This window comes from Anneissia japonica, unplaced genomic scaffold (assembly GCF_011630105.1).
Source record: "Anneissia japonica isolate Jap-2015-1 unplaced genomic scaffold, ASM1163010v1 scaffold288060_len1141017_cov207, whole genome shotgun sequence".
In the NCBI taxonomy this organism is placed as follows: domain Eukaryota; kingdom Metazoa; phylum Echinodermata; class Crinoidea; order Comatulida; family Comatulidae; genus Anneissia; species Anneissia japonica.
Genome location: NW_022712486.1, coordinates 666,949 through 694,449, shown reverse-complemented (window position 1 = coordinate 694,449; position 27,501 = coordinate 666,949). Strand labels below are relative to the sequence as shown.

Genomic DNA, 27,501 nt, shown 5'->3' with positions numbered 1-27,501 from the left:
TAGTGATTTATGTCTACTTCAAGATTCTTTAATTATTATAAAATGAATTAGGCCTATAATATCAAAGCTCGCCTTAAAACGCGATAAATGCATAACACTATTATTAGACCACTATAAATTCTACAATGTCAGTTTTCTAAGCACCGTTGATTAAGTCATTTAAATGTGTTTATAATATAGGACTATGCTGCTGTGAAAATAAATTATATAAAATCAGACTTGAACTTACCTCAATAAAGGGTAATACCAGAATACTGCAAATGCCGATGGCCGACGCAAATATAAAGACAAAATTGTATCAGAGAACGTCATCAGTAGGTGCTTCTTTAAACGTGTTGTGTAATTTTGATCAATGTGGTCATGGCTTTAAAAAGAACTCGACTAGTATTAGGAACTAGTACTTCCTCCAAAATGACGCTACGAAGGACAGCGTGTTCAGACAGGAACGCAGCCCTAACTTATCCAAATCGTCGAAACTTTGAATTTACTCTGCGCAACAGCTTTTAGTGTTTCTAAAAAACAGACAACTATGGTTAACATGCTCGACCTATTTATACCACATGGAATTTACCCACAAACCTCGCAACTTGGTGAATAGATTCCTAAGCATTGATCAATACAACATATTTAATGTACACTTCATTTTTATTTACTTTATATTATTTATTTTACCAAATATAAATTCGTGCGATATTAGGCGTCCATCTCCCACACTATTAGGTGGACAAGGGGTCCACCCCTTAAGGGCCTCGTGGTGTTTAGTAAGCAGTCATTAAAAAGCTTCAAATAAAAAAAAATTCACTTCGTTCAATTGTATTTTAAAGGATTTTTTTCTGTATTGTCAGGATCAATATAAATATTGTTGACACTTCATGAATACATTTTAGATACGCTTCACTGCAAGCAAGAGGATGACTAGGTTTTGTAAATATTGTTACCTTTTCCTAACAGCAAACCGTAAACAACCTCGTATTCTCTGAATAAATTTAAATTTATTTCCAAAGTTTCTTTTGTTAGGTGCGTAAGCCTATCATATCTCAATACCACGGTATGATGCATTACAAAACGATAATTTCACTTAGTTGTGTATATTTAAGTATTCATGCAATTATCATTATTAATTATGATTATTTTCATGATTGTGTGCCTTTTGTATTCTTTTCTGATATTGGCATGTTTTGTATAAGTCACTATTTGGATTTTTTAACAGTGGCGGCACTACGGGGGGGGGGGGGGGGGGGGCTATGCAGGGCTACAAACATTGGAAGGATATATTTTAAAATAACATATAGGCCTATTCAATGTTTTAATTATTTTTAGGGGGTTTATGACATACCAATATCTTTAAATATGTCGTTAATTGATGGAAATGTCACGAGGTTTGTTTAATTGAAATTGACGTAAATATCCAATCAAACAATATCCTACAGAACCCATTTGATTGGTTGAAAAGATGCACGTGGTTCACCGGGGAATAATATAAGCGCAAACAGTGCGTTTATTTCCTACTGCTATTCCTACGCGTGTTGTGCTTAATAGTACTCCACGACCCAACTTCCGCACCGCACACTCTGTCTCTTATACACATCTAGATGTGTATAAGAGACAACATAAATACTTTGCAGAATGATCTTTCATCCTTAACCTTCATTTGTCTTCCAGTTGTGGATAAATATCTCACGAGATATCTCATGAAATATTAAGGTCTGTCCAGACTATCAAATTTTATTTGACAAAAACATGTGACATGTCTAAATATGGTCATAACGACAACACATTATGACTATAGGCACATCATGACTATATATGGGCGTACAACAAGTTTTTTTTGCTGGTGTATTCCCCTAGATTTTTGTGAAGGAAACGTTTTGTTTTCTCTAAATATTGCATAATTCAATAATTGACAATGGACAAATAAATCACATGATTATACTTGGTATTGACAATCAAATTAGTCTTAAATAATGCAAAAGAATTTAGGCATCAAAACAACTTATTGAGAGACGTATCTATGGGGGTGCGCAGGGAGAGGGACGCCACACATATCAGCTTTCACCCCCCCCCCTCTCGTCGCTCCCCATCACTGGAATTTTTTTCGCAACATCTTGCTGAGTTTCAACCACTAAATTAATTGAACGCTAATGGGTTCACATATTGTCATGTGCAAAAAGAGTACCATAGCGCCATCTATAAAGTTAATTTTGTGTCGTTTTCTAGTTACCATGGAAAACCACAAGACTCCAAACTATTAATTCCTGTTCCATGAGGTTATGTAGTAGTCACCTTTCTATTGAACATTTTTAGAACCTTCAGTATTTAATGGCAGACTTATTTCAAAAGCACCTCGGAAATCATTATTGCGAAAGAGGCTTATGGCGAAATGGACCTTTCCACTAAGCCCCGCCCTTGGATGCTGTTACTAAGGTCCCACGAGACGACAGTGTTAATTATACGCGAACACTTCATTTTCATTTTTTCATTAACCGAAAACAATTACAATATAGAAGGATAAAACAGGCAAAATGAACAAAAAGATACAATAAATGTTGGTCTCTGATTCCCCACAAGGGCCGGCGGGATAACCAAAAAGTAAAATAAATTTCTGTCAAAGTGGGTCGCCATCCGATGTGGGGACTTTAGAGAACAGCAAACCACACAGAGAATGTAATATTACTATAAATATAAATTACAATATAGAAAATAATAAGCATTTAAATTACAATCATTTAATCGTTAGAAGCATCCTTATATATTTTAAAAATATATATTTATGTGATTATTATTTTATACAAATTAGTTAATGATAAATTTTATATACATAAATAAAAAATGCAAGCAAATCGGACAATGCCTGAATTTCCAAGCAACGTGCAAATATTTTTGTTTGTCTTCCGTGGAGGTCTCCCAACTTTAATATCTCTTTTTTCTACATGCATTTACGTTAAAGTGTATACTTTTATAAAAAGTTGATTATGCATATAACAATTAAGAGAATATATTGTATTAAAAACAATCTTTATTTCGTTATTAACATTTAACTAGGAAGTCCCACTCAGCATGGCTGATTTCTAGGGAGCCCTCCAACATAAAAACTTACATAATCCACAGTAACATAGACAAAAATTTCAAGAACACAGGAAAAACCAAAACACAGCATCAACAATTCAAGCTTTAGAAAATAAAAGGGCCATAATAGTATATTGCTTAAGCACACACTCTGATATAGGGCTATATACACTATTATATTGAGCAAATGTATACAAACTAGAAAAAATGACAACGTGACATCATTTCACCAGGCAACACCTCAGAATATACAGCGCATGTGTATGACTTACGGAATTTCCGCCAAGTCCCGCCCCTTGAATATTATTTTTAAAGTCCCACCACAAAACGACAGCGTGACACGCGCGTAAGCAAGTTTGTTTGCGGGACAAGCGCGTAATCTAGTCTAGTTGTTTTGATTGGACAGTTCTGAAGTTTGATTGACACTCCGTGAAGGACCATTATTTAAAAATGTATAAATCATTCAGCAAAGAACGGTAGCATGGCACTTGAGTTTATATGTGTGAGCACCGCCTTGGTTTGAGTGCGTGTTGTGCTTAATAGTACTCCACGACCCAACTTCCGCACCGCGCACTTATCCATTGTTACTGTTGTAAATGATAGTGTACAATCAATTTTTATGCATCAGAGGCAAAGGGAAACGAGAACCATTTGATATAAGCAAACTCTAAGCTTTGACCCGAATTCGTAATATTATATTAAAACAATTGTAATGTACTTTTTTTTGCTTTGAAACCTTTGTCATGTCTTTTGAAGATGAATAAAAACAAAAACAAAAACAAAAACAAAACTCAGACGAGTTTTAAGAAAAGCAAAAAAAAAAAATAAATAAAATACTGTATACCCTACAAAATGTAAACTAAAGTGACCCAATATTTTTAATAGACAACATAACGATGTATATGAGCATTAAAGTACGACTGAATAGGTCGGTAAACCAATCTGGAAATACGAATTCAATCAATCTATACGTTAAAGTTGTTATTGTGTGATTTAAAATGGACAGTAGGCCTAATAAACATGACCATATTAAATTATTACAAATCTCTGTGTTTAACTGCGTCTCCATTTAGCACATACACACAATGCAGATGACCACTTCACTAATCCGACTTCAGTCTTCAAGAAGACTCTATTATCAAGTCGGTTCTTCATTACGGTGTGCCTTTACCGATTCAATATTCACAGCAATTACAATATTGCATGAATAAAATGCATTGCTGAGCACGTCGTTGCAAACTCAATCTACGAGTTGGACACTCTCAGTTTCGTCACCGTCGGAACACTCGCAAAGCCAAAACGCGTTCCAGTGGAAACGCGACATGATTCAATAATCAACAATAGTGAAGGCCCTTGTCATAACCGGTGATGAGCTCTCCAAGGACTTATGCGTAACAAAAGTGTGAATCGTATTTTCAAATTTCTGTTTTTAGGGAGAATAAAGCATTGGATTATGGCGACAGAAGACATGTTCGGTGGTGTAACTGGTGAAACTTTACACCCGGTAAGTTAAATTGACGCATGAGATTGTTAGATTGTGAACTGAAACGATGCTTCAGTACTTATGTGATATACCGTAATAGGCCTATATCTATATCTTGTCAACCTGTATTTATAGACACAATCATAATTGTTAATATTAATCATACCCAAACCATTTGAGAAACGTCATTCTTTTACCATATAGTAGGGTAATTGTAGTGCGAGATGGGAGAGCCGGGGTGCCGGGTCCCGTCCATGTCCAGGGGGGGGGGGGGTTGAAGATAAAATAGAAAAAGTGAAGAAACAATTACATCGATTGGACGAACGAATACACTATAATCATTACAAATGAGTGAATGAATGAAAGAATAGTACCAAATCAGGACACTTCCGAAAAATAACTGGCCTAGGCTTAGGCCTATGTGTTGCATTGTGATTGTGTCAAATGTAAGTCCGACGGATCGGCCTACTAGCCTTTCTTGATAGCAGTTGCAGTACTAAATTTAAACCACTAATTGATTGGAGTAAAAGTTAAATCAAACGCAGTCCGAAAATGAGGATACGAATTGTTTGTCTAAAGAGAAAGTAAATAACGTCTGGTCAAGCACTGTTTACTCTTAGGCGATAAGGGTCAACAAAATATATGGGGGATAACCTGCTGCTCTTAGTCAATGGCACGATATATAGCTTCAATATTGATTGTTTACAAAATACAATAGCTATACTGTTTGTTGAGGTAAGATATCGACTCATCTCATTCAAATAATTAGTCTTCATGTTACTCCCTTACGGCAATTACCGGGTACATAATGCATTACGTCATAAAAGGGGATTCCCCTTTATATTCTTGTTGCAGTTTCTCAATGAGCTGCCGAGCGGGGCTCAGATATTTTATTTTGAATCAACGTCGAAGTCTATTACTTTACTCATCTTGATGGTTTGTATCAAACAACGGATTTCTCATGTTAAAATCAAGTCAGATACTTTTTAAAATCAATTTTGCAACTAGGACGCCGCTTACGCATAAACGCCGCATTGAAAACGACTGAATTATATAAGGGCTGCGACCCATATTTGGTTATCTACGATATATAGAAACAAATAATTCTAAGGTAAAAATGATATAACGTCATTTAATTCAAGTAGTTACAATGGTGGATTCAGGAATTATAGAGAGGGTCCAGGAAGGAATTTTCACCGACGGCGGAGGGTTTAGACCACCTCAGCCACACCATAGTTGGGTTGAGGTAAGAAAATTTATGATTATGGGCGGAAATGACACTTTTCGACCTAAATTTAATCACAATTTTCCTTTTTTTTCTACAATTTTGAAAAATATAGGGGCTCGTGTCTGCTCTATCCCCTTGAATCAGCACTGAAGGTACAATGCAATATAAAATAAATATACTGAGATTTAAAATTCAACTTTGACCGTTTAACTTCAGTAATAATGGTACAGTATTATAGGAATCATGGAACCGGAGATTTCCATTTAAACATTTTCTCCGCTCCCTGTTTCCGCGGTTGGTCATGCGCCAGTACGTGCATAGTAGGCCTACTGCGCTAAAGTCCTTTTTAGCAACATAATACCAGAGAGTCATTCAAAAGTCTCTGGAGTGTGTCCAGTTACTTTTCCATAGCGTTCCATACCGGTACGTATAGCAAATGCTTATCGTAACATTTTTGTAAACAGAGAGAAGTACTTTTAAGATAATATTGCCTATGCGTTGGCAGTAACGTTATGTTTGTATGGTATTGGAAACCAACCAAAGGCAAAGGTTATGATGTAATCTTATACTAGACAGAGTTTCACAGGACCAACAGTCGTTTGTTGAGGTGGGTGAGTAGGCCTGCAGCCTCTACAGACTACAACGCTGATCACTCATCATAGGCCTAGTCGAAGTTGAGTCACAACCGCAAAAAGGTTATCAACCGTATTTATATGGTAAATATTATTAATCTACATTGTTATTTATTGCTAAATGTTATAATTGGCGTTGAAATTGGTGTTGAGGTAGGCCTTCACTATTAAATGGGATTTTCATTCTGAGTACGGTACTAAGTAGTACCGGTACTAGTGTAGTAGTTAAACTAGTTCCGGAATAGACAACAGTGTTTGTAGGCCTACAGTATGTACACAATTAACAACCTTGATTGAATTGTTGTGATGTGTTTCGGACATTATTTTTCCAAGAAATGGTTAAGTGACAAAATCTTTTTTCTTTGTCCACTGGGAAAACAATAACTTATGTAAGTATAGGTTTCTAAACATCCAGTCAACGAGAGATACATCCATATTAAAGATATAATATAAGCTACAAGGATCTTAAGTTTAACTATCGTAATTTGGACCATGGCTTATTAAAATTAGGCCTATTGTACCGGAGAAAGCTACCCGGACTCGGTGGTGTATGACTTATATTTGCTTTTCGTGCTAAATACTCTTTAATGCTTAGCTCCGGTATGTATGCATTCAGATTAATCCCTGTCTCTTATACACATCTAGATGTGTATAAGAGACGGGTACGGAACGACGACTAGTCATAGATTGTGACCGATTCTTATGGTCCTTTTTATAATCACAAGTAGGCCTATAAACCAGTAATTAAATGAATATAAAAATTAAATAGTAACAAGAGTAGGTCTTCTATTAAGCCAGTGACACTGCAAATTGAGTCAAAAACATGTAGACATAAAGAATGGAATTTTTATCTTCAACAATCCTAACTAAATAACCGGTTATATAGGGTCTAGATATTATCTACTGGCATATAGGCCTACGCCGGCACTTATAAAAAAAAACAATATTTAAAAAAATGTATAGACCTAGGCCTATACGAATGTACAAATATAATATCTCACAGGAATACATGTTTATTGGTGTACAAATAGCGCTATAAAAGCATATTAATATGGCTCCATTAATTTACATTGGTTATCAAATTTCATAACTATACGATAAATATCAATGTACATTAGTAGCTTTCAGAGGTCAACAAGTAGCCTAGGTCAAGTTAGATTAAAAACGTGAATGCACATGCGCATGAACGATTTCGATTCGCGAGAATGAATTCGCCTAGTGGAAAACCGGCTTAAAGCCGGTTTTCCACTAGGCGAATTTATTCGTGCGAATCGAAGGCGTCGGTTCTCTTCCTGAGCTCTGATTGTTTGCGCACATTTTTCGCTTAACAAAAAGTAGAAACAGTTCGAACTACCAATGTCGCTGAAGCGAAAACTCCTATAGAAATGTGAATGAGCATGCACGACGCTTTCGATTCGCGCGAATAAATTCGCCTAGTGGAAAACCGGCTTTAGAGAATAAGTGATTTATAGCCCCTCTAAATTTATTTTTAAATCGATCTCCCTCTACTTGTCAAAAATATCATTAAATTCGTACTTAAGAAGCATAAAACGTACATAAAAACGTAGGCCTACACTCCGCTAGTACACTTGTATTTGTTGGACAAGCGCGCAGGCCTATTCCTGGCTCTGTTGATTGGTCAGTTAAGCCTGTTTTCACTTGCGAATATTTTATTCACGCGAGTTCATCGAAATCGGTAGTTCGAACTTTCTACTTTTTGCGAAGCGAAAAAGTGCGCAACCAATCAGAGCTCAGGAACCGAACCGACGCCTTCTATTCGCGCGAATAAATTCGCCTAGTGGAAAACAGGTATAAGTTTGGCTGACACTCTGGAATTATCTGCCCTTCAGAGTAGGTTTCTATTATGGTCGTGCGCCATAATTTTACAGTTTGCTCGGTTACAACTATTCAACGGTGGTAACTTCCGAATCGCTTTAACGCACTGGCATTCAAGCTCAGACTAGTTTTTGTCGATGGATTATAATGTATATTTGTGCTCAGATTAATCCCACTCTAATTAGAATGTAAGACATCGTAATTAGCTTTCCCTGATGATCCGTCTGTACAACTTCTGCACTATTTGCATCGTATTTAGAATCAGAAGCTGTGTTCTGATAGATAGAAAATTACATAATAATAAAAGAAAATGATACACGGTACCTATATTTTATTTACTCGTTGAATGAAATGAATTAGGGTAAACAGGTACGATTTTGCTATCAGTCAGAGTCATGGGAAATGTCTATATTCGCACAAATATCATCCAACTATCATAAATCATGCATTATTTATAGCCAAAATTGAATATTCATAATCACCATCTCGTATACTGTACCTCTTCCGGCTGTCATCGTTTCAATCATTCAACGACCAATTAATTGAAGCTTATTTAAAGACAACGTGGAAATGGATCTGTATCACCATTCAAGAATACGTCATAGACATTCCTAGAGACATCTCCTGGAACATAGGCCTAATTAATGAACAGAATTTATATAGAAATACTTGCACAGAGGTCTATTTAGGCCTCTAGGTTTTCCAAAATTATCCTATGGGCTCGATCTAGGCCTAGTACCGTATTTAAAGAAACTCCTACATAAATATAGGCCTTACAGCGGCCCAAAAATAAAACAAATATAATTGCTCAATTAAAAGAGCCACGTAAACTAATTTTAAAAAAATGTGTAAATGTTGTTAGTGTTGGAATTGTAAATTTGTATCCCCAAACTATTAGGCCTAGGCCTATATAATAATAAAATTGACTGATATTTTGTTGTTTTCAGTAGAAAGCTAGGCTTAATAACTTATTTAAATGCCACTATACCGTAGCAAGTCTCGGAATATGCAAATTAATCAATTCAAGTTTCAATTTGTAGGTTTATAATTGATCTTAACGACCATATCTTTCCTCTTAGTTTTCTATAACGGAAGATCTATAGAATTCTACTATCTTGTAAACCGCTATAGCGATGTACCGGTACCCATCCCGTCGCTTTCGATTACTTAATAAACGTGTAAAAACAGCGCAATTCAATCTAATAACACTGGTCAATGTTTATAACTTCGAGGTGAGTAATACAGTCCACTTTGTTCTAAAACCAGAAATTACTGTAATAGACATGCAAAACAGAAGTGTTCATTATTCTAGGACACGGTTCACCGGAGGTGGTATTAGTATGTACCAACACGCACTATTTTGTTGTGAAATTACTCACTCTACCCGTTCGAGGGGTCACAATTCGGCTACGATTGCCATTGGTTTCAAATCTTGCAATAAATAAATGTTCCCGGGAGAAGTTGAATATTGCAACGCAGAAGCTACCTTATAATGAGGCTTTAAGATTAATTTTGAATTGAGTGGGAGTTTTTGAAAATTCAGCTTTTACGGAGCATCGATCTATCATATCATATCTGTATCATATCTATACATATTAATGCGTACGCGGCGTTGCGTTTCGTTTAATTTAAATGAGAAACGTAGTTACGAATGGTATAATATTATGTGGCCGGGATATGACACCCTGAGGCGGGCTCGTTGCCATGATGCGCTATAGGCCAATGAAACTACAAATTACACTTATTACATCTTGTCTTTTGTTGCTAAATAAAAATATTAGTTCCATAAATATGATTTTAGTTTTCTTTGAAAATTGTCACCGATTGGCAATAATGTCTTGAATCCACGAACATTTATGAGTCAATTACCGGAGTTTTGCTACAGGAACATAAAGCGGACATTTCGTTGACAATTATGGTCCACAGAATAATCGTTACCGTATTTTGATTAAACTATGAATCATTTTCACTAATCCACAATTACACCAACACTGTGTCATTAGGTCAATTCAATTTGTTTGAAATGGTTTGGTCATTAAACACTTGTGTTTCAATTATATAGGCCTACTTTATTATTGTCTGATCGCTTCAGATATGCCGAATTATTTTCCAACGTAATCGTTGCGTGGCAACGATTTAAGAATACCCAGCGCACATCGGCGTTTAGTGTACACGTACGAAACGCGTTATCAGCAGTTATTTTAATTTACGGGTATTTAATCATGAACATGAAAGTTCACCTTTGCCCTCCATCTTTCCCCACTTTCGTGAAATATTTCTATATAGCACGATCACGTCAAATACCACGAGACAAGACCAGGTGGTATAGTACCTTCATTAGACACAACTTCAACTATAATAGAACCTTGTTATTTTTTCTCTTCTCCCACAAAAGCTATTATTTATATAAACAAGCCAAAGGGAACCTTTAAAGCTGATTGCATCTTGTCTGAATGATGGTAGGCCTAAATCACTTGTGCCAACTTGAAAACATTGATGCATACAATGTTCTCACGATCACTCCTATCCGATGCAAGTTAATGAGAAATCCAGTCAAGGCCGCATCAAATTTTATCGTATGTCTACATGGTCTACAGGAGAGTTATAGCGGATAGTTATAGCGCTTATACACTGATATATAAATGTTGAAGATTAAATTATTTCTATTGATCTCATGATGATGTTTCAATAAAAGACGAAAAAACAGAAATTACATAGGCGGGGGCCTGCCTGGGCTAGGCCTGCTTTGAATTGGTTGGGCAGTAGGCCATCCCAACTATCGACAAATAAAAGGCAAAATATGTTTAACATCCAATGGTTTCATCTTCACTTGGTAGTACATTCCAAAAAAGCGAAATAAAACACTCTAATTTTTTTTCCACCTACCCTAAGCCTACCTATTAACATTCAGGAGATTTTCGGCAGCATTTAACCCGAGCCTCCAAATACTGAATTTCGATGTATGACATATCAAACCAATTGAATGCTGACTTGTGAAGAGGAAAACAGAAAAAAAATCTGCAGTCTAGCCCCGAGTCTAGCTTATTGTGTCTACCCACCCCCCCCCCTGGAGGGGGGTAGACGCTTTGTTATCGTCTGGCAATTGACCTTATAAGAGTAACATCCGGTGGATTAATGATAGGATGGGTCATGAGCTAAAGATAAAAATGAAAAAGTAAGTTTACGAAATACTGTACGATGCCATGCTAAGTAAAACCTGTCAAGTTATTAAGTGAATTGCTAACACAGAAAGCTGCTAAGTCACAACAATCTGCTATATACTTGTACAGTTAGTCAATTGAATTGCCAACGCAAAAAGCATGGATGACTTAAAAGTAGCCTAAAAAACCCCCAAAAAACATGCCAAGCAGTAGGCCTAGACAACACGCTCCCGCTGGGAGCCTATTTTATATACATTGTTATTAGGAAGGATAAATGAGCTAAGAACTTGCGGCGATCTGTGATATAGATTTACATCCTTGTGTTCTCTTCTGATTCATATCCTGTAAATGAAGAGAGAGACACCATAACTCATCATTTCTTTCAAAAATCTTGCTGTCAAACATTTTTTAACACATGTGCAATGACGCTTCAACGATGATCATATAATGATAATAAATGTTATGAATATGACGATGTTAATGTGATGACGACAATAATGATGATGCTATAATATTATGATAATAATAATAATAATAATAATAATAATAATAATAATAGTGATAATGATGATAACACAAATTGGTGATAATGATTAACTTAGTGCTTGCTCATAAATAGATAAGTTAGGCTGTGAAAGTTAAGTCGATCTCTGTGAACAGATTACAGAAGAAACAAAAAGCTCCGTCTTAACTCACAAGTACAACTATAGTATTAATTGCTCCGACCAAGAACTAAGGGCCTATGCCGGAGGAAGGATTCGGAGGCTACATAAGAATAGGCATGAGATAGAAGAGTCGACATATGTAAATAGAAAATGAAAAATATGGATATACGAGATAATGTACATAATATAGACTTACTACGACATGGTTTTACATTTCTATAAACCACGCATAAATCAATTTGATCGAATTAAAACGAAGTGAACGGCATGACCTATTAAACAACATAATGCACAATACACAAATTACACTTAACATGTACGTGGGAGTATGCGCGTTTGTTATGTAGAACAAACGGTTTTATAATAAAATGTGTTGAATGCTAATTAAAGATGCGTGCTTTCGAATCTCATGGTTCAGGGCTAAAATCCTGCAAAGAGAGCTTTTTTTTACAAGTCATCTCATCGTTTATAGACCATAGAGTGGCGACTTACCCGTTGGAATTTTTAAAAATAAGAAATCTATATAGGCCTAGGCATTTCTAAAGTCCAACCAGTCCGATGCATGTCCATGAGAATTGTGGCTATTCAGCAAGCAAGTTTTGCAAGGAAGAACTTTGGGGAGCCCATTTAAGAATTGAAAATTATAATTGGACTTAGCGCGTTTTCGGGCAGGTAAAAGGATATTATTTCCGGTTTGTGTCCTCGTAAATATATCGTCCTCGTCGTCGACGCGGGCACCGATACGTCAGTTGGGCATCGAACATGCAGGCCTACCATATTACGTCCATCATCCAATTTTATACCAACACGGGAAGGGACATGTCTGGAAGGTTTCAATGGAAAATGTGTGCGACAATACTGGGAAAGACGGGAGAAGACGTAACGAGAACGTTAAACTTTGAACTGAAGCGTATGTCACATATGACAGTACACAACATGTCACAGTACACCAACGATGAAAAGAAGTTCACAACACGGTTTCACGTACGCCCGGTGTTTTAGAAAATCGAAATGAAGTGGCATTTTGACTGATCATCTGACTGTTGTGTCGCTTTATTATTCACATTTGCAGACATTAATTTATTAATAATAAACGTCTAATGCTGAGTATACCATCACATACATTATAAATCGCAGCATACAGACCATAGCTTTATAGGGCGATACCAGTAGAAATATTGTAAATGGCTTAAATTAACACCACTGTTAAAATTATCTCTATCACTTCGGTATGCTGTAATGGGAAACAGGCAGACGAAGGTAATTTCATATTATCGAGTTTACAGTGTACATTCATTATCGTAGTTTGTGGGTAATTTTTACTCTAATGCCTATATTTATTTGATGGTCTTGTGCCTTAGTTGATGCGAGTATACGGGACCCTCACGCATAATATAATTATATGAATGCGTGACTGTCTATGCGTTTGCCCATCTCTCTCCTGTCTGTCTCTAGAGGCGTTATACATCATCGAAGTGGAATAATTATGAACAGGGCTGAATTTCAAACATTTGAGTAATATTAATAGGCCTTAATGCTTTTATCTGTTAGTAGATTATTGTTTCCGCGTAATACCGTTGATTTGCAATTACAAGTATATAATTTTGCAAAACGAGAATATGTGACTGGAAACTAACTAACTAACAAAATCGTCAGCTTCGTGTCTTATTATCTCTCCATATTCAATAGTTATGTTAATACGTTCATCAGTCAATTTTCAGCGGTTTTTGACATAACAGCAAGAAGTGTGATTCTAGTTAGAGGATAGGCCTATTTCTTGTATGGTTACTATCATGGAGGTATTAATAATACCTCCATAATACCTCCATGGTGACTATGTTGACTTTCTCTACCGGATGCGCGTAAGGATACTGAACGATCGCGTCCATTCCGGATGCGCGTTAACATACGCAAGTTGAACGCATGGCGCGTGCGTTTCGGATGGGCGTTAGCGTACGCGAACGCGTTATGACTGAAACATTGTGTTGTGCTTGCTGAGGAGGTAATTCAGTTTGTAAAAATAAAGGGAAAAATGAATGTTTTCCTTCCGTAGTGTCATCATATAATCAGATCAGATTAAACAAAATAAATGTGTAATTATAACTTTCTTTAGTATCTTATTATATCGTATTTTTTGCAAAAAAAATATATCAATAATCCTTGAATCAATGTGTTTAAGATTATGTTCATATTTTTTTATTAAAAATAAAATTTCTTTCTTATCCTCCAGACCAATATGAAGCCTACTCCGCCAGTCTCCACTCCAGTTGAATGCCCAGAAGGTAACTGCGCACAAAGCAGTAGGTTTGCCAAATTAGTTTCTTTTTCAACTCATTCTTGTTCAGAAAATCACTAAATATCATATAGTATCAGTAAAACTTTTTGTTGCTTAAGAACTAGGCCTATGACTTGGCAATTTATTATTTAATTGCAGGAAGAAATAAAACATGTCTTATTGAGAAATTGCATGGTGGCGGGCATAATAAAAATATATTTATATTATTAATATTTCTAGAAATATTTTCAGAAATTTCTTTATTTTAATGGTGGCATGTGCACAAACAGACCAAAGCATTTGTATTTAGAAATCATCTGTAGGTTGATAAGCAGCTATGAGTGTCCTCCAATTGTATTTATGCTTTGAAGCAGGTTCTCTGCATGAAGTCTGTTATTTGTTGTCTTTGGTGTCTTTTCCAAGATCCCCATGTCCTCATGACTCTTTCACTCATGGTTTATAATCCCTTCATTTTTTAATTCCTTTCCAGGCTATAAAATTTTGCTAAGTTGTAGCACAAATTGAAATTCAAGTTGTTGGTATTTTCAGATACCTGAGTATGTGATATTAAAAATGAGAGGGGTCATTCACTGAAATTGGACATTTCAAGCCTAATTTTGAAAGTGAATGTAAAGCAATCTTAGAGTCAAGATAAACATAATTTTGCCTTTGCCTTTTAAAGTTATTTTGCATACATTGTTTAATAGAATTAACTATCAAAATAACGTTAAATAAACAATTTGTTGACCACTTCCAGAACTAATACTTTGGGACATGATTAATAAGACATTAAAGTGTTGATCTATAGTGAAAAAATTTTCAGGAAATTTTTTGAGCTCCCATTTTTTATTTATAGCTCATTTACTCAATACTGGCCTGTGCGACAACTTCACCATTTTGCCACGACGTGCCTCATATACAGGCGCATCATGACAATATATAGGCACATCATGACCATATATAGGTACATCATGACCATATATAGGCACATCATGACCATATATGGGCACATCATGACTATTATATGGGCATAAATAAAATTTGATAGTCTGATTGATATGGAAAGTAGATTTTGTATAAAGCCTGCCATGAAGTGTTGTCCTATCCATATTTACAAAACATCTTGCTTACAAACATCATTTTAAGTGTCTATGAATTAATTTACATTTCTATTGTCAATTTCAGAGCCACTATCTGTAGCAGGGGCCATTGTAATAGGAGCACTGTGCGGTGTTTGTGTTTTTCTCATCTTTTGTTTGATAGTAATGGCTGTTTTACGTAAACGTCAAAGAGGTCAGCAACAGAGGGCAGGCTTTGTGCCAAGAAGACTTGCACGGCTTGTCAGTGTCCGTAAGTACAACATTATTGTTGATAGCTTCATTCTAAATTATTCTTGCTTACAAATAAAGATGTTACACATGTCACGTATAAATCAGAATGAGGATATGTATTGACTGGAAGTGTTACTTTAATACGATAAATATTCTGTGTCTTCATAACTTCTCTACTTATTTTCCTGAAAGCATTTCCCAATGTAAATATTTATGGAGATCTATCATGCGATTCAGAGAAGGCTGATATTAAATAATAAAACTAAAACAAATACTAAAGCCTATTTCAAGATTAGAAATTGATTAAGAATAGATATTAAATGTTATTTATATTTAATTATTTAAAATGTAATAATTATTTTACATAATTAAAAAGCCCAGTGCTAGATGGTGCATAAAAGTAATTATATTACAATTTATAATTTATAAGATTAAAACTATATCAAAGATAGTTAATGAATGAAGTGATTCATTTGGCAATTACTTATTATAAAATAATTATAAAATTTATTCTGATACTGATAACAGTCTTATAAAGTATGACACTTTATTCTGAGAGCTTTGTAGTAGCACCAGTTTTTGAAACCCAAAGACTACGGACAGTCTCATAAAAACCTTTTTTTTTTTAGTAAGGAACCCCAAATACTAATATGAAGATTGGAAAGGCCAATTTTCAAGCTGTAATTAAATAATTTTGGATAATATAATGATGGATTTCAGCTCTGTAGTTACCATTTTAAAACAAAAAATGTACACTGTAGGCTGGATCATGGTTGACAATTAACCCTAGAGTTGAACCTATATACTGCGACTCAGGTTTCAAAATTCCACTGTTCCTTTAACACACAACATTTTTTTGGTCTAAAATGTATTAACAAAGTTTCTAGAATCATGTTAAGCTCAACATCCCTAATTGAGGGTACCCATGACAGTATTGCCTGCTCATTTCCGCATTACAAGCTTCTAGGAATCATGTCAATAACACGATAACGTTAACAGAGGGAATAGAAAATACAAACTTGAATTCAACAGCCATTATCATGCACTTGGGAACTTGTCAAGCGTCAGGTTACTTATAGGCTACATATGATCGTAAGCATAGACATTTAGCCATAGGGCTACTGTATAGTATTTATGGCATTTAGCATTTGAATTTGAAGGATATACTGTTTTTGTCAAGAATACAACCTTGAACGATTCATATTTGAATTATTTATTTTGTATGTATAAGTTATTAGCTTTCAGCTTTCAATTAAAACTTAAAACAAGAAAATGTTTTTCATTTCCCATTAATAAATACGTTTAAGTAATTACTGTACAGTATTTATATTTCGTTGCATGGACTCTTATACTGGCTAGTTATCAATTTGATTTTTGAAGTAAAAAAGCATGTAATGTCTCGACCTGTTTCATTAAAAGTTGGATAACTTATTTGATCTTTTAAAATCAGTATTTAAAATTTAATTTTTATAGGATTTTTTCCCCCTCTAGCATCTTGGAGACAATCAAATTTTGTAATTGATAAACATATTGTCCCTTTAACCCTCTAACTGCGGCCATTGAGGGCGGACCTGTACCCAGGGGGAACGTAGCTTATGGGGAAAATGTGGCCCAGGTGAAGGTGTGGTGCAATGCCTCCCCACCACCCTCCCAAAAGCTTTTAGATATTCAGATATCTATTTAATGTCAGGCTCTGGAGGAAAAAAAAATTTTGATATGTTATAGAACTGATTTTTCTAATACAGAAAAAAGTTGTTTGACAAAAACTGGGGAACGGTGAATGAAATACAGATTTTTAAATATTTGAAAACTGGGGGAAAAGGGGCGTAATCGCCCTTTTTTACATCTTTCCAAAATTAGTTCTACAACATACCAAAAATATTTTTTCCGCTGGAGTCTTACTTTAAGCCCCGTTCAATTCCTGTCAAGTAACAGAATCCAGATTAATCTAACCCAAGCCTCATAACGAGACGTAGTTTATATAGAACATTGTATTTGTCTTGTAAAAGAGATTACTACTTAGTGATTAAGTTTATGTATTCCTTGGCCCATTGCCAATATAATAAAGTAATCTAAAATTTTCAATTTCATCCATTTTTGTTTCTTGAATTTCAGTTCCACGCCTATAAGCACTACCGTAGCTTACTTAGATAATTGACAGTTTCACTACATATTACTTTACATTTTAATGATCATTCTATAACACAAACACAGCCATCTTCGAGGGTAGTGCACTATAGGTGCACAAGCCTTAATGGCAGCTGGGCTTAATAGGGACGTCAGTAATATCTTCGCATTTACACATTCTAACACATCACTGCATTTCATCTACACCAATGATCCTAAAACCATTTTACATCATAATTATCAAAACATAAGCTGATTTATATGTTATGTTTTATAATATAATATGAAATAATTTTTTTTATAACTTATTTTTATAATTAGTCTAATAAGCTAATACTAGGTTCCCCTAAAGGAAAAAAAAAAACTCTCCATGAATAATTCATTACATCTTGTTTTTAATGCTCTACTAATTTTAATATATTTTTCATAGCTATTCTCATGCAAAACACCACTTTTTAAATTAAACTGCAATAGCTTAATATCAATACTATCAGCTTCTGACCTTGTCACACAGAAAAAAATATTAATTTATATTTAAGGCAACATTTTCCTATTAAAATAATAATGTTGTCAATATTTGTTAATATTACTGTATACCACGAGTACCCAATGCCAGAATAGAGAGTGCGTGAAAAATATATATTTTACAATCCTTCCTATCAAATGATAACATCATAACATTATATTTTAGCAAAACTAGTTGAAAATAATTTTCATAATTAATACTATCAATCTTAATCTTCGTTGTAGATTCCATCCGTCGCTCTTCAACCGATCATCGCAATGCAGTTGCTAATAGTGAAGCACCCCCGGAGTATAATCTCTGTGTAAAAATTGAAACTGAACTGAATTCTGAGAAAGAAGCAAAATTGTTATCGAAAAATAATGAGAATAATGTGATTAATCTTCAACATGTTCCTGAAACCATAGAAACAGAAACCATAGAAACAGAAACAGTGCATAATTCAAACACAACAGGAACAACGCTTGATCAGGAAACCGACATTCAAAACAATGAAAACAGGACTGAAATTGAGGGAAATCATTCCACAAGTATTCACGATGAAGAACCGCCATCCAGTCCTCCGCCAGATTACAATCATGTTCAAAGGAACTCTTCAAACAGGAGAAACAATGACAAACAGCAACCGGAAGTGGTAGAAACAGTGAAATGATAAAAATAATGAGAAGTTGATGGATACCAGGAAAACACATAATGCAATTGGATTTAATGTCAACTGAGCTGCGCCTTATTTTTGCATGTATAAAAATACTATGCCATCGCAAGATTTTTTACAAATCAAAACTGAAAACATATTTATATCAAACTGAGATATTATTTAAATTGTAATCAGTGATAATGTGCTAAACTTTAATTGTTAGGTATTTAATTTATCAATTTGATGGGTGCTCATATGTACTGTATTTATTATTACTCTACTAATTATTTACTGGTTTCGATTTATTTAATATCACAAACAAAAGTAAAAACAAACAACAAAACCAAGATGATCAAAAGTTACAATATTTGGGATGACCCTCTAAATGCTAACACAGGAATTATTGCCAGAGGGTCCCAATATACCTATATCAATATGTAGCAAAGCCAAGCCAAACCAGTCACTAGTTGCAAATCGTGTTTCAGAGAAAATGGCCAAAACATGCTGGAAATTCAATTTTTTTAAAATCTATTTATTGTACTAAACTAACCTTTATATATCTTTACATTATGCTATGCTGTTATTTTCCTCATTTTCAATGTTAATACAACACTTTTTAAGGATTTGATGATAGTTTCTGCATGAGAAATTCCCAAAATTATAAACTTTGAAGGCTGGTTTCTCATATGTGGCAAAGACAAGCCAAACCAGTCACTCGTCGCAAATCGTGTTACAGAGAAAATGGCCAAAACATGCTGGAATGTCAAATTTAAAAAAATCTATTTTATTGCACTAAACTAAACTTGATATATCTATACATCATTCTATGCTGTTATTTTTCCCATTTTCAATGTTAAAACAACAATTTTTAAGGATTTAAAGATAGTTTCTGCATGAGAAATGCCTGAAATCATAAACTTTAAAGGCTGATTTCTCAAATATTGTTCTTTAAACAGCTGTGTGATTAAACGCTTGTAACTTCATAAGGAAATGTCTGATTTGAATGATTTTTTTACCATTTTATAGCTATTATTTTACTCTCTAACACTGTATTAATAACTCAAAATCGATTTTTGAGGCAACTGACTGGTTTGGCTTGTCTTTACCACATATGCCATGTGCATTCCCAACGAACTGGAAAGCTCATATTTATTATTACTATCAATTATTATTAGTATATTTTTGCGACGAGTGACTGTTTTGGCTTGTCTTTGCCACATATATTGTTCTTTAAACAGCTGTATGTTTACACGCTTGTAACTTCATAAGGAAATGTCAGATTTGAATGACTTTTTTACCATTTTATAGTTCTTGTTTTTACACTTTAACCCTGTAATAATAACTCAAAATCGATTTTTGAGGCAACTGACTGGTTTGGCTTGTCTTTACCACATATGCCATGTGCATTCCCAACGAACTGGAAAGCTCATATTTATTATTACTATCAATTATTATTAGTATTAATTTTTGAATTATTCAACATATTTATCTAAGTGTAAGTTGTTTATTGTAACTTAATTACTTTTTTCTTCTAATTATTATTATTAAATTATTAAATTTATATTATCATTAAAATTTACAATTCTGGAATAGTTTGCAAATACACGAGGTCAAGTGTGTGTGAGCACATAATGTATATTTTGAGGTTATAATATTTTTATGTAACATTTGTATATCTTTTTGTACACTGGAATACACTAAATTTTAATTTCTTATACTGTATTAGAATACGGTCTCAGACGCAGCTTGTTGTAAGCACATTTTAAGTGCTGCAAGCCTATAACAGGAAATAATTGATTTTCCTACGTTATTAGCAACACCATGCATTACTACCATTCCCATGTTGCACCTGGTATAACTTTTTTATCCTATGAAAAATAATAATGGTGATTTTTAAATTAATGTATGTACCTGAGCATGAATATTAAAATCAATATATAATGTTCGAGCTGGGTTCACTGTACTTGCATAAGAACATAATTATAACCAGTTAATGAATTATTCAAAAAATATCAAGAATATTGGAAAGATCATTTTGTCGATGATGCTATTTTAAAGTTTAAAAAATGTTATTATTATATTACGGAATAGACAAATGTGATAACACATTCTGCTACGGTCGTTACCTAAATACCCAGGCCACCACACTCAAGGGAACCATCTCCTTCATCCTCCAAGAAATTCTTCAGAATTCCATAATGATAACTACCGATACTGTAATTGGATTTTAAAAAGAACATTATCTCTCACCTAAGATACTTTTTTGCTTTAAGTGTACACATGAGAGAGAGTCTAATATTAACTTCTTCTCAGGGTTTTGGTCCAGTAACAGATGATCTCTAGCATAATTTTGTAATCTTATTGGTGAGTTTGTTAGTTTTGCTATAGCATCTTCATGACAAAAATGGTGGATTACGTTGGTATAGGCTGTTGAAAAATTGAGATCTTATCCTTGACATGGAATAAATCTTTGTTATGAGAGAGATGGTAATGAGAGGACATTAAACTGAAAATATGATAATTCTACCCAATAAATATAAAGAGCACACAAGGATAATGACATTTACATCAAGCATGCATGCACTTCAGAATATTAAGGTTGATATATCTGTTGTTAAAAAGGTGAAGTTATTATAAGACTAGATCAACAGTTATATCCACGGGAAATTAAATTGAATGTCAAATTTTAAATAAATTAAAGTAATGTATGTGCAATCAACAACATTCACACTCCCACACACACCCACCCTCCACATTACCTCCTAAAAAAGCAAACATGTTTTAGGTGTTTATGCTCATTTTAGGTGTTGAACTTCTGTACATTGACATTATATCAAATGAGAAAATGATTCATGGAAATGTTTTTCAGGTAATTTTGATGTTAATAAGATACATTTAAATACAATTTAATGATTGTTTTGTAAACTAAATCCTATGGTAATGAACCTATGGTACCCAATATATTTTCTTATTTTTTGAAAGCTTTACCAAATAGATATTGATGTTAAATATTTTCAAAAACTATAATTTTAAGAGCAAGATGTAATGGCATGCTTTTGCCAATATTTGGTGTAAAACAAAAGAATTCGAACAGCTTTACTAACAAATTGAATATTTCTTAAATTTGTTGCACATTTTTTATATATGTGAATAAGACTATTTATAAATAAAAAAACCACTTAAAACAGTTTAATTTTGAAATAAATATGAGAGTGAATCATTTTTGTTGTAATATTTAATTTTTAGTTCTTATATAAACCTTGAATTTGAATTTAGGTACTGTACTGGTATATCATCATCTGGTACCAATTCCTCAGTAGCGGATCTTGGAATTTAAAAAAAGAGAGGGCCTGGGGCAGTTGACAGAAGGAAGGTCTACAGTAGACCACCTCAGACCCAAAATGGATGGGACGGAGGTGCAAATATTTATGAGTATGGCACCTCTAGATGGCCTGAAATAAATTAATTTTTTATTTTTCTTAATTTTTTATCTCTGGCTGCTACTGTATTATGCACTGGCAGCTTCCCTATGCTTTTCATGAAGGCCTTCCTCAGCTTTTGTCTCCCTCAGTGTATCCTGTTTAGTGTTTCTACATAGGTTTCCTGTTGTCAAAGAAATTCTAGTAGGCTCTTCCTTATTTTGGCCACAAACTGTAATACAGTACAGTAGTTCCTACCCTTAAGTACCTTGCACAGTCGTATTACATGATTGAGTATTAAATACTGAAATAAACAAGTAAAATCGAAATAGATAACTTCCTGAAAAGCTGAGTGTTGACATGACCAGGAAAGAGTGGCAAGGGAGTGTCCAATAAAGAATTAGTGTCCAAATTTCAGTATTCCTCAGGCAAAGTGACACAATTTTTAGAGGAAATGGTGGCTTATTGGTAACATAGCTACATCCATAACATCCAAACTTCAGGGTACAGTTAAATAAGAAAAACAGTATAATAACTAAGTAATCACTAATAATAAAATGAAATTGAACATAATGTGTATGATGTTCCTGCATTTGATCTCATTCTTTAATTTCGAATGTTGTATCTGCAATCCATAGAATAAATATTTTGCAAAATACTCCCAAGATAATTCAACAAATTAGGTAGCTGTCGTGGCAATTATTGAAGGCTTGTGGCAGTTCCAGCGACGCACCTGGCTATTAAATGCAAATTCAACGCACACGTCCGCCATTAAAACCCGAAATTAATTCGCACAATAATGGTTAGAATCATTTGATTTGATCGACCTTTTCGACGACGAGGACATTACTTTACGAGATAAATTCATAGTCTGTAACAAATGCCTATGGGGAGCTGCAGTTGAATCAATTAACAATCAAAATGCTAATTAAGTTAAGGAATAGCTTTTATTTCCAATTTCCTTTTGGCTGTTACATCTGTTGCCAACAGTTTTTTCACATTTTATCCTTCGGCAATTGATTATGTTGAAAATCTGTGACAGATAATTTCAAAGTAATGGATATGAGTTTCACCATCTTGACTGATTGATGTCTATACTGGAAATAATCTTCTTTTTTTTCTTTTAAATGTTTAAATTGCATTTATTGTATCCTCTCTGCTTGGTGTGAAGTAATTATAATTCAATTTAATATTGTTATTGCTGTGAAACTCCATCAAAGACCAATAATATAGCATTACCTCTAAAATGTCATTACAATTTATTTGAAAATATTACAAAATGAGAATTATAGCAAGAGCTATGACAACGACTAATACTAACGATTCTACAATATATTAGGTTACAAACACTGGTTTGCTCAAACTTGAACATTAATTACCAATTTGGTAACAGAATTACAGTATGATACCCAAATATCAGCCAACTTCTAAGAAAAATCTATCCCAAATTGAGTTCTAGGAACCATTAACTCAAATACACAGAATAATAATTCAATATTCCCCCTTCCCTATGCCTTTAATTTAAAAATCCTAGATGTTTCCCATCCAGAAGCTATAGAATATAATGTAACTAGTTTGGTCTGATCAATGAGAATTGGGCAGAATCAATCCTGCATTCTCATGACAAAAACAAATAAAAAATTCTAGCTGTTAGCTTATGTTAAGTAGGCTTTAAAAGTACAATGAGGCTTGAACAAATACTCAATGTAAGCTGATGGTAAGAGTACGATGAGTGTCTTTGAGTACAATTTATCTTGATATCTTTACTACGCTGGTTTAGAGGAGTCACCATTTATAGTACAACATTTATATTGTTCTATGTTAAAATCCTGTGAATATCTGTTTATTATCACACAATGTACAGTATTCTAATAGAACAAGTATTCTGCTAGGCAGAACACTACAAGATGGATCATTATATCAAGAAGCATCCTCGAAAAGAAATGTTTTCATTAATATCAAAAGGTGTTCTCGTACATATCAAAAGAAATGAGTATTATTCATCCCTCGATTTGCTCAATTCCGGAGTAGGCCTAACATCAAGAAAAACATTATTAAGGTAAATGCAAATAATGGTTCTTTTTTAGCAGCCTGAAGTTATTATGACTACCATCATGAATGTCAATTTGCAGTAGTCAGAACTAAGCATCAATATCTCATTAGTAGTCTACGATGTTGAAATAACTTAGAAGACTACTGAGTAGCAGCGGTGATGTATATTCTAAACATCATTCATCATATTCAAGATGGTGTTTCTTTACTACATCAATAACGCTGAATTATTGACCATACCTTTTCAATTTTCACCTTGTCTATCTAACCGTTTTCCAATCTTACATTTCTACTATTGAATATATAATAATATCATGTAATAATTCCAGTTAGGTTTTTCAACAGCGTAGTAAGGTAAATTTGAGTTAATCATGCTTGATGTCTGACCTGGGCCATTGGATGCATATATTTATATAGCTGACCTTCAACTTAAAAAAAATTGATCAAAAACAGATAATAATCTCTCACCACCCATATCTGTTGTCTTGTCTTTATCACTTTAAAGGCAGTTACATAAATATAGTTGTTAAGAAGATGAACCGTAAGTTAATAAAATTCATTTTAGAGGACTTCAGATTAATTGACAGATGAAAACATCTTTGACAAAAATTAGTTTATTTAAATTACCTGTTATCAGAATTGAATAACTAATTTTTATAATTATTCTGAAATTTTGAGAAACACAACTTATTTCTGGATTCCACACCATCTACATAAAAACTAGTATTTTAAAGTGTTTTTTCATACAAATTATGAATACAAACATATGATTGTCACCAAATTTATTGTTAGCAAATCTATTCATATGGTTATAATGATTATCATGTTGCGTGTATATGAATAATGTCAAGCTAAAAATTAGATAATATAGAGGGCAGCAAAACCCTTAGACTATTTTAAAAAGATATTGTCTTGCAATGCACATTAGCACATGCTCAGGAGGAGCTCTTTGTATTGGTCTCTGTACTTATTATTATCAATCTGGCCCATCACTAGATTTTATTTCAAACTTCTTTGGGCAACTGCTTTCTTACTTTATTATTCTTTAATTTATTTAAGGAGACCTTATTAATTTTTGTTAAATTTAAAGGAAGAAAATAAATGTTCCAATGAATTTTAATTTGACTTTTCTGCTTGAGAAAAACATCATATGGTTACATACTATAGATATTGGAAATGCCTGCTTGACTCAACTTACATCACAGCTTGGTTAATTTAGCCAAGGAGAACGTAGCTTTCAAACTGACATGGAACATGCTTTAGTTAGGCCAAAAAAAGTCTTACAAACATTACCAGGGCTTTAGCAAATCAACTGAATAAATGTAAGGACGATATTTTAAAACGAAACTGGATGTAGGGCCTAGTAGGCCCACTTTACTTAAGATGCTTAAGACATTGCATACATTTAGGCATTTCTTTTTATCTTCTTGACCTAATACTATCCTTCTATTATGCATTTTCCTTTGTATATGACGTCAGACTAGGGCATAGGCTTAGCTTAATAAGCCCTGGCCTACCTAACTATACTATAGTTTACCGGGTCAGTAGTTAGTTTACCCATGGTTTAACATAGTAAAATAGTGACTAGCGTAGAATTCGATCCAACACGGCCACAAGTCAACTCGGCCACAAGTTAACTCGGCCACAAGTCAACTCGGCCACAAGTCAACTCGGCCACAAGTCAACTCGGCCACAAAAAGTTTGGCTACAGTCAACTCGGCCACAAGTCAACTCGGCCACAAGTCATCTCGGCCACAAATCAACTCAGCCACAAATCAACTCGGCCAAAAGTCAACTCGGCCACAAGTCATTTGCAACACGGTAGTCTGCTGGTGGCATACCTTTACCAACTGCCAATTTTAAACAATATTTAAACATACGAGAGAAGAAGATGTGTATAAGAGACAGTATATATATATACCGGTAGTACATATATTTATAGTACCATATAAATAATAAATAATTTTCGATTTTTTATTATTATTATTCATATTATTATTATTATTATTTATTAGTCTTAGTATTATAATTTTAATAATAGTAATTTAAAAAGTTGTTGTTATTGGCATTTTATTAGTATTTTTCTCTTATTATTATTATTATTATTATTATTATTATTGTTGTTGTCACCTTTATTATCGATATTATTACCCTATTATTACTAAGTAGGCCTAGAATTATAAGTATCATTATTAATATTATTACTAATTAGTATTACTATTATTATAAAAATAAACATTATCTTTAATTTATTATTGTATTTTGCTATTATCACCTTCAATATCGTTATTATCACTAATTAGTTATTAAAATTGATATTTAAATATCGTTATTATTACCATACTAGTATTATTACTATTTGTTAAAATAAATATTACTATTAATGTTGTTGTTGTTATTATCACATTTATTATCGTCATAATGACTAATTAGTATTATCAATGTAAATATTACTAATTTATTGTCGTTATTGTTGTTTAATATTATTGTTGAAGTAGAATGTTGTGAGTAAACAGAAGACAAACACATTAATAAATAACTCTTTTTAATTCATAGGCAATAGCATTCAAATCTCTTTTGGTAGTGTGGTGGTCCTGTTTTACTAAAACATACTGTTTACTTTATTTCAATCATATATTGAAGAAAAAGGATGCAAAATCTTAGATTTACATTAAATAACTTGTGGCCGAGTTGACTTGTGGCCGAGTTGATTTGTGGCCGAGTTGACTTGTGGCCGAGTTGACTTGTGGCCGAGTTGACTTGTGGCCGAGTTGGCAGAAGCCAAAATGTTTGTGGCCGAGTTGATTTGTGGCCGAGTTGACTTGGGTAATAGGGTGCAGGTCAACTCGGCCACAAGTCAACTCGGCCACAGTCAACTCGGCCACAAGTCAACGAATTCGATCCAACTCGATCCTATCTAAGAAGTTACTACTACTACTACTAGACCCTGGCCTAGGGCCTAGCCTAGGCCCTAGGCAAATTCTAAGCAGGACTCGAGAAGGAGGGGAGGCCTTACTTAGCCTAAATATTATTTAATAATTTGCATGTATTAAGTCATTACGGTAC

At 33.9% G+C, this 27,501-nt stretch overlaps 1 protein-coding gene and 1 long non-coding RNA gene across 13 annotated transcripts in view; one reads left to right on the top strand and one right to left on the bottom strand.

The window, feature by feature from the left end:
- LOC117107883 overlaps nt 1-27,501 on the bottom strand; it is a 30,084-nt gene that overhangs the window by 2,439 nt on the left and 144 nt on the right. Inside the window, exons 2-3 of one of the 2 annotated variants that reach the window (XR_004445299.1) lie at nt 11,661-11,748; nt 230-512 (exon numbers count right to left, since the gene is read on the bottom strand). This is a non-coding gene — a long non-coding RNA (uncharacterized LOC117107883). The remainder of the gene's footprint in view (nt 1-229; nt 513-11,660; nt 11,749-27,501) is intronic. The other variant, XR_004445300.1, reaches the window with a different exon arrangement.
- LOC117107882 lies at nt 4,235-19,536 on the top strand. Of its 11 annotated transcripts, none has more exons than XM_033249707.1 (4): nt 4,235-4,570; nt 14,302-14,353; nt 15,532-15,696; nt 18,555-19,536. In XM_033249707.1, the coding sequence occupies exons 1-4, from the start codon at nt 4,454-4,456 to the stop codon at nt 18,977-18,979; spliced, it is 759 nt and encodes a 252-aa protein (XP_033105598.1). In that variant the 5' UTR covers nt 4,235-4,453; the 3' UTR covers nt 18,980-19,536. The 11 variants fall into 11 exon arrangements, with proteins under 11 accessions (XP_033105598.1, XP_033105596.1, XP_033105600.1 ...); XM_033249705.1 differs by having other exon boundaries at nt 4,251-4,570; nt 14,302-14,371; XM_033249709.1 differs by lacking the exon at nt 4,235-4,570 and adding an exon at nt 5,685-5,795.